General features: G+C 51.7%; 1 protein-coding gene across 1 annotated transcript; it reads left to right on the forward strand.

Annotated features, from left to right (window-relative positions):
- The first annotated feature begins 543 nt into the window (after window positions 1–543).
- ZFP36L2 (ZFP36 ring finger protein like 2) lies at window positions 544–6,828 on the forward strand. Its single transcript, XM_054819831.1, has 2 exons — window positions 544–819; window positions 1,487–6,828. Exons 1-2 carry the CDS (start codon window positions 769–771, stop codon window positions 2,882–2,884), a joined length of 1,449 nt encoding a protein of 482 aa, XP_054675806.1. The 5' UTR covers window positions 544–768; the 3' UTR covers window positions 2,885–6,828.
- The last annotated feature ends 2,175 nt before the right edge of the window (window positions 6,829–9,003 follow it).

Consider the following 9,003-nt stretch of genomic DNA (forward strand, 5'->3'; position numbering starts at 1 on the left):
AATTACGTGGCAAAAGTTTATTTTCGGTGGGACGGGAGGAAGAGGTGTCCCCGGCACGGCCGCGCCTCTCCCACGGCACTGCGCTCCCGCCTCCGCCCGGAGGCAGCCGCCACCACCCGCCCGGGGAACCTGCCCCGCGGCTGCGGGGGCAATTCCCGGCCCGGTGACGGCGGCTGGGGCCGCAACAGCCGGGGGGGGCGCCGGGTGTTTGGAGAGGAGTGCGAAAAAAGGCGCTTCGCGGGGGCCGAGCGCCCTAAGGCGCCGTGCTGCTCTGCCTCGGCCGGCTCAGCGCCGACAGCGGCCCCTGACCCGCTCCCCCGTCCCGTCCCGCCCGCGCTGCCCCCGCTGCAGGCGCACCCGGCCCGGGGGAACCGGGCGCTGACCGCAAGCAGCGCAGCCGCCGCTTCCGGCCCTCTGCAAAACTTGGCGCGGCCCCGCGAGGCGCCTCGGCCGGTCGAGGCGGGGCGGGGCGGTCCCGGCAGGCGGCGTGGGGCGGGCGGAGCGGGGCACCTCCCCCGCGGGCCGCCGCGGCGGCGTTTATATGGGGGCGGTGCGGGGCGCCGCGGAGTTCCCGCAGTTCGCCCGCTGCTGTGCAGCCGCCGTCGCCGCCTCGGCCCGGCACCCGCCGTCCCGCCGGGAAGGAGACGGGACCATTTCGGATCTCAAGCAAACGGCCCCCTCCTATCTAGTCGTGGCTTTTCCAAACCCTCCGAGGAGAGCGGGATCTTTCGGTCCTTCCTGTATTTCCGACCATTACAGGATCTAGAAATGTCGACGACACTTTTATCTGCCTTCTACGACATTGACTTCTTGTGCAAGGTAGGGAGGAGCGTGGCTTCCCCAGGCGCGACCCGGGCTGCCAGCGCCGGGCCGCTGCCGCGGTTTGCAGGACGGCGCTCTGGGCTGCTCGGGCCGGGGGACGGATCCCGGCGGGGCGGGCGGCCCGTGCTCGCCCGGGACGGGGTGCGCGGCTGGTTGCGCGGGCGGCTCGCCGCCTGACAGCTGACCGGGCTAAAGCAGCGCGGGTCCCGCCGCAAGGCGGCTGATGCAAGGCTGCGAGCTTCGGAGAGGCGTGCTGCACCCTCGCCACGGGGGCTTCTCGGGTGGGTTTTTTTCTGAAGTTGTAAGAGGAGCCGAGCTGCTCTGCAGGCGCTCGCACACAAGTGCTGCGCTGCCGAGAGGAACTTGCTAAAAGTTGCGCATGCAGCAAAGCCTGTAAGGGGGCATCTCCCCGGCTTTGCCCCGCTCTCCCTGGCACGCCAGCGCTTGCGGCAGAGCCGCTTTCGGGGCCGGCTGGGCGGCGTGCGGCACGACCCCCGCGGTGCGCCCGCAGCGCCCGGCGGTGCCGCGGAGGGGGCGCTGGGCGCCCGCGGCAGCCGCGGCGGTGGGCTGGCGGTCACCCTGCAACACCCTCTCTCTCTCTCCCGCTCCCTGTCTCCCCCGCCCCCTCCCTCCCTCCCTCCCTTCCCTCCCCCCGCCCCGGCAGACGGAGAAGTCCCTGACCAACCTCAGCAGCATGCTGGACAAGAAGGCCGTGGGGACCCCGGTGACCCCCCCCAGCTCCAGCTTCGCGCCGGGCTTCCTGCGGCGGCACTCGACCAGCAACCTGCCGGCGCTGGCCGGCGGCTCCAAGTTCCCCAGCCCTACCGGCTCCAGCTCTTCCTCCACCTCCTCCTCCTCCTCCTCCTCGTTCGGCAGCCTGAAGGAGACGGGCTCCGGCGGAGGCGGCAGCAGCAGCCCCACGGCCCTGCTCAACAAGGAGAACAAGTTCCGGGACCGCTCCTTCAGCGAGAACGGCGAGCGCAGCCAGCACCTCATGCAGCAGCTCCAGCAGCAGCAGGCGGCGGCCGGCAAGGGGGGAGGCTCCGGCTCCGGCGGTGGGGCCCCCATCAACTCGACGCGCTACAAGACGGAGCTGTGCCGCCCCTTCGAGGAGAGCGGCGCCTGCAAGTACGGCGAGAAGTGCCAGTTCGCCCACGGCTTCCACGAGCTGCGCAGCCTCACCCGCCACCCCAAGTACAAGACGGAGCTCTGCCGCACCTTCCACACCATCGGCTTCTGCCCCTACGGCCCGCGCTGCCACTTCATCCACAACGCCGACGAGCGCCGCCCGGCGCCCGGCGGGGGCACGGCCGCCCCCCCCGCCGCCGCCGCCGCCGCGGGGCCGCACCACCACCCGCACCACCCGCCCCCGCACCCCGCCGGCAGCACCGGCGACCTCCGCGCCTTCGCCCCCCGCCACCACCCGCTGGGCGGCGGCGGCGGCGGCTTCGGGCACCCGCGCGGCGGCGAGCGGCCCAAGCTGCACCACAGCCTGAGCTTCTCCGGCTTCTCCGCCCACCACCACCACCACCCGCACCCCCACAGCGCCGCCCCGCCGCCGCCGCCCGGCGGCCGCCTGGACGCCGCCCTGCTAGAGAGCCCCGGCGGGTCGCGCACGCCGCCGCCGCCCGCCTCCGCCTCCTACTGCGAGGAGCTGCTCTCGCCGCCCTGCGCCAACAACGCCTTCGCCTTCTCGGGCCAGGAGCTGGGCAGCCTCATCGCCCCGCTCGCCCTCCACACCCAGAACTTCGCCGCTGCCGCCGCCGCGGCCGCCGCCGCCGCCGCCTACTACCGCTGCCAGCAGCAGCCGCCGCCGCCGCCGCCCGGCGGGGGCTGCCCGCCGCCCCCCGCCTCGCCGCCCTTCAGCTTCCAGCCCCTCCGCCGCCTCTCCGAGTCGCCCGTCTTCGACGCGCCGCCCAGCCCCCCGGACTCCCTCTCCGACCGGGAGAGCTACCTGAGCGGCTCCCTCAGCTCCGGCTCCCTCAGCGGCTCCGAGTCGCCCAGCCTGGACTCGGGCCGCCGCCTGCCCATCTTCAGCCGCCTCTCCATCTCCGACGACTAGGGCGGCCGGGGGGGGACCGGGGGGGCCGGGCTGCCGCCGCCCGCCCCTGCGGCTGCCGAGCAAGTAAGTTAACGAGCGAAGAAAGTGAATCCTTTTCTTCTTCTTTTTTTTTTATATATATATATCTATCTATATATATACACCGAGAGCTGAACAAAACAAAAAACAAAAAAAGCATTTTGCAAAAGGGCAAATGACACGAACTGAACAAACCTATTTTTATAGAGAGACCTTTGAAGAAGGGGATTTTTGTTTTGGGGTTTTTATGTTGTTGTTGTTCTTTGGAGACAAGTTATGATATGCACCAGCAGCAGCCATTCCATCTGTGTTCAAAAAAAAAAAAAAAAAAAGCATTAGAAAAGACACCACCAGAAAGCAACAAACAATCCGGGGAGCCCGAGTCCTTCCTGCCCAGCTCCTCCAAACCTTCAGACACACACAAAAAAGTTACAAACTAGTTTGTCTTTCAATCCAGTTCAAATAAAAACACAGAACGTACTAAACCTATAAGCTTTTTTTTTAAAGAAAAATCCAACATCCTGCCAAGAATATGCCTTGATAACAACCTTCTTTTTTATATATCTATATATTATTATTATAACAAATGCTAAAACCTTCATTCCAAAGTTTAATATTGGTTCCATTGCCACCACTTAGTGGATGTTTGGCTTAGAACAATTTTTTTTTGTTGTTGCTTTATTTGGAAGCACTCAACTGAGTTTAGTTTGTAATTGTTGGAGAATAACTGCTGATTTTTTTTTAATTTTTTTTAGCTGTTTTGAGTTGATTGCATGAATGAGTCACTGCACACAACTCAATATGAAACTATTTAACTTATTTATTATCTTGTGAAAAGTATACATTGGTAATTTGTTCATACTGTATTTATCGGGTATGATGAAAAGCAATAGATATATATTCTTTTATTATGTTTAAATTATGATTGCCATTATTAATCGGCGAAATGTGGAGTGTGTTCTTTTCACAGTAATATATGCCTTTTTGTAACTTCACTTGGTTATTTTATTGTAAATGAGTAAAATTCTTAATTTAAGAGATTGTATGTAATATTTATTTCAATAATTTCTTTCCTTGTTTACGTAAATCTGAAAGATTGCATGGTTTCTTTATAGAAATCGGTCTCGATGCTGTGGAAGTAGTTTGAGGAATTTCTATGGGTTTTTTTTAGAATGTAAATGGTTGTAGCCCGTCCGAGTTAAAAAAACAACCGAGAAAAAAAACAAAAACCAACAAAAAAAAAAAAGACTGACTTAGCAATCAGACTTCAAAGTGGCAAATCTAATTCAGACTTGTTTAAAGTAACCAAAAAGTGTTTTTTGTTGCCTAACTCCACCAATCACACTGTGATATAGTCTCAAAGTATGTAGCAATAATTGGGGGTCCCAGTATTATGTCTCACAGTGCCTTCTTGAGGGTCCATGCTTGCCTTAAATATCTCTCAACCAAATAAGTATTTTTTGTAATGCTTGAGATAATTTGAATGTAGGGATGGGTTTTAACTACAGCAAAATTTTGCCACTCTTTATTTTATAAGAATGGAGGCCATCTTTGGATCTGAAACTTTATTATACAGTACAGGAACATATCTTGTTTAATTGAATTCCAAAACTTGTAATTTTTTTTTCCTTATGTAGAAAGTCGGGAGTTTTCCAAAACTTTCCTGGACGGTGGATGAATGAGCAGTAGCTTAGTTTTGTTTGTACATAGGTACAGATTGAGCACTATGTACTCTTTTGGACTACTTTAACAGAAGTATGTTTTGAATGTAACTAAAGGATAAGTCAACTTGAGTTGTAATATATTTTTCGGGAGTCAGTTCACTACAGATTGTGTGAGACTGTAAACTTTGTACTGTAAATGTTTTGTAGTTCTCCCAATAAAATTTTTTTGGAAAAAAAAAAAAGTAACCCTTCCAACTGTTGAAGCCCTGTCAGCCAGGCAGTGAGTATTTGCTTGCTGCTCACCACCACCTCCCCCCCCCCATCACAAATATGTCTAGCTACAGATTAACCCGTTTGCACCGCAGCTCCAGTCCACTCCTGCAGCAATCACTGGTTGGTGGCCAAAGCTAATAAATGCTTCCAGAAGGTTCGAGAGTATTAGTGTTAGTGGTGTACAGAATCCTGCTGCTTTTTTTTTTTTTTTTTTTTTTTTTTTTTTTTTGAGGGAGGGAGAGTAAAGGATCAAACGATCAAACCTTTGCTTCTAGTAGCTTAACAGTTGGAGTGGAAAAATCTAGTAATGGCATTTATCAATCTCATTGCTTATGGGGATGTATGAGCATGCCATTAGCCTTCCCGGCTGCTTTGGGGTAAGGAGGAAATAGCAGTTTGGGTAATAAAAAAGCATAATTAAGGTTTAGCCTTTGTCCCAAAAGCTTTGTTCCTCTTCATTCCCAGGAATGCAGACTTCTGCCTCAATGCTCCAAGCGTATATTGGTGTTAATAGCGCTAGCATTAAACGTGCTAATCAGTTTTCAGGGCTGGGGTTTTAAACAAATTACCTTTCTGAGGATATACTTACATAACAAAATCCTCAGCAGCCTGGGGATTGTGTGTTCATTGCTGGAGGAATTCTCTTGGCTGATAACTTCACAGTTCAGTCCCTTATTCCAATCAATCCCTTCAACTTTAAGTCATGATTTCTACTAGCTTTTTTTTGTTCTTTTGTCATACTAATAATAAATGCTGTTAACATTATGGCATCTCTGCACTGCCTGGACTGCCACGGTACTTTCTATAAATACAAGGTAGAATGTAATACCGGTGCCATATGTTTGTGTAACAAACCTTGGACTGACTCTCAGTTTAAAATTAAAACAAACGTAAGCAATGTATGACAACACAGTCCAGCTACAGCAATCATACTTTTTTTATGGATTGGTCTGATGTTTTGGCTCAGAATTGCTCCCTTTGGTTCCCAAACTAATTTCTGAAGAAAGTTCTTTTTGGCACTGCCTGCAGGGTAGCACAGAGCGCTCCTGGGTCCTTCCCCTGGGCATCCCTGGTACAGATACTGTGGCTGCGAGGAGGAGTTCTCCAGCATTTTGCAGGGACAGAGAGTAGCTGTTTGTTTGACTGGTGTCTAAGCTGATGTCTTAACTCACTTTTGGGATTTTGAAACTAGTTGTCAGACTAAAACTCTTGTTAATTAGGACTGCACGTCTCATTTAGTTACAGATTTTCTTCCTTCCCTAAGTTTGTTTTTCGCTTCTTTCCCTTGCCCACCTCTTCCCCTGAGCCTGCCTTTTTCTTGCCACAGTAGATAAGGAACCTTATTTATTGCTGTATTTCACTTATCTAGGACAGCTGTACTCCATCAGCACAGTACTTTCATCTTCCCTGTGGTTTTCTGTTGGTTGAACGGAAAACTCGGTGAGGGTGACAGGGGTTGGCTTTGGTGTCTCCTGGCTGGAAGAAGAGCCCTGGAAGCTTTACGGCAGCTGCTCCACGTAAAACACAACTGCACTAGTGTCAATGCCAGCGTTTTGTGCGTTGCCGAGGCTGCCAGGACGGGATGGGGGGCAGCCCACGAGTGTCCCCCTGCGTGGGCTAGTAGCATGTCGGTACGTGGGGAGAGCGGGGCTTGAGCCACCCTCTGCCCTGCTCCGAGTGAGTGATGCTCTGAGGCCAACCACCCTGCGCCCGGTTTTGCTTCTGTCTCTGCAAAAGCGTACTGCAAAACAATCTGGCGCAGCGTTATGTGCCGCTGTTCAGAAAAACAGGAGTCCTTGAACTGGGAAGATAAGTGTCTGTTTCTTGTGCTGCACAATCAAGTGTTAACCTTTAAACCAGTAACTTTTGTTGATTTAAGCAAATGTTCTCTTGCTTTCATTTCAAAATGCAGCAAAGCATGTAAAGCTGGTCAGACCATTCAGAAATTTCCTGATACCTTGCAATAAATCGATACACTCTGCATAAAAATCAACTGTTTTTCTTCAAGAGCATTGGGTTGAGAAGGAACTCCAAGATCTCTGCTATATTGCCTATTAGAGATGTGGTATTTCTCTTAATAGTTGGGGCACTTAAAATGACTCTGAGGATCTGGAAAATGGGGTTTTTTTAATAATTATAGGTTAGAACTGATCCTTGCATGCTTGTTTCAGTTGATTATCTGAAAGAAAGTGCAGCAAAGAGTTAAATTTATAGAAATACGTGTAATGGTGTAGATCTTGACACAGGAATTGATTTAACGTGGCTTGGTATGATCATTAGAGGGTTTTCAAATGCATTGAATCAGCAGTTTGGATTTTTACTCCCTTGTTCTCTCAGTGTCTTGGGGGCTTTTTATTTGTTCAGGTTTTCTCAGTTCGCCTTCTTCAGTTCAAGTGAGTGTGCTGTAACTCCGGTGCTGTTCCTTTTTCTGGGCTTTGGGGTTTGCTGCCTGACCCAAGTTAAGACAAAAATTAAACCCGATTCAGCACGCAGCTGAGCGGATTGCACTCCACCAAAAATACTCCGCGCAGCGTGCCACGAAGCACAGGAATGCTGCTCTTCACTTAGGACATCATGGTTCAGGCATGAGCTGATTTTGCTGTACAATTCACCCCCAGTTCAGGTGCAGAAGCTGGAATTTACAGCAGTCTGCGTCGCTTGTGGAAGAGGGCACGTCACCACGGGAGGAGCTGGTAGGCTGCTGGCTCCTCTCTCTGCCGTATCGCTGACTGCAGGACACAGCAAACCAATACCTCAGTGGTTAAATACATAGGCAGGGGATGAGCCCTTTTCCAGAATATCATTTCAATGTCCAATGCAACTCTTACGTTACTTTGAAAAGAAGTTATTGCCCTCCTCTTGTTTTCTACCCCATCCCATCCATTAGGTGTGCAGCTTGGACTAAAAAAAAAAAAAAAAAAAAAAAAAAAAGGTGCATCTGACAACCTCATTTTCAAAGAAGGCCCAAGATTTCATTTTTCTTTATGATCTAGATGTACTTAAGTTTATTTTTTCATTTCGATAGAATAGCATTAAAGCTAAGGGACTTGTACCATATATTTTTAATTATGTGGTCTTGTCTTTTCTTGCTGACTTTGAGTGTGAATCTCAACGTGACAGAGCTTCAGGCAGTGGTGCTCTGTCATTCATAAGATGGGACCTTTCAGGTTTTGTCTGCTGAGCCTACACACCTTGGCAGCACATTAGGTCTGGAAATTGAAACTTCACTTTCTGACCCTTAAGTCTAAACTCAGTTTCTCAGTGGTTTAAGGCGAAGGTACTGGGCTTCCCACGTTGTTGCATCTGAAGTACAGTTACATCGTCCCTTCTGCCAACCCTGCAGCTGGTTGGTACCTGCCCAGAGAGGGGCAGGAATATCCTGAATGACCACAGCCAGACCTGTAAGCGCTCATTTGCTAGAGAAGTGGAGGGTTGGGATGAAAATTACATACTCGAGGTGATGTAGCAGGTTGCCTCCACCAGAAGAGAGCAGTTTCTCCACTCTGCTCCTCCCCGACCCTTTCTGACCCACTCCCTGAGCCGGTTCAGGTCGCTGATCCGGCAGAGCACCCCGGCACCCTGCTCGCACCTTGCACCACGTGGTCCCGTGCCACCAAGAGGTCCATTCGTCCCCAGCCAGCTCTGGCACTCGCCACATCTGCCTGGGGGTCGATGCATTTTATTAACCAGGCAGAAAGGAAAAAATGGTGTCTTCTGCTGGAGTAGAGGTGAAGAGGGTCAGTAAGGAGCCTTGACGAGTTTCGGAGGTGGTGTGAGGGGGGAGGAGGTAGAGCCCCACATCCCGGAGAGGAGGCAGGAGTGACGGGATGGAGGACAAGGGATCTCCCCACCAAGCTGCTGAACTGACTTATCCCTCCTGTGTGGGTTTTGCTTACTTTGAAGAAACATTGTTTCCTCCACAGTTCTTTAAGAAATTCTCGGTATGCCCATTTTAAACCAGCTTTTCGATATTGGTGATTATAAATGACTCACATGGACCTTGAGTATTTCTTGTGATGTTTGAAAAGATACCAGCATTTAATGGAAGGCTCAAATCAAAATAGAGCTAAATTAATGTGAATGTAGCCCTGAGTAGTTATTTTGTTTGGTTTACTGCAAATTAAATAATGGTTGTGTGGCAAAGCTCTACATGTTCTGAGAAGT

This window comes from Grus americana, chromosome 3, assembly GCF_028858705.1.
Source record: "Grus americana isolate bGruAme1 chromosome 3, bGruAme1.mat, whole genome shotgun sequence".
Classification (NCBI taxonomy): domain Eukaryota; kingdom Metazoa; phylum Chordata; class Aves; order Gruiformes; family Gruidae; genus Grus; species Grus americana.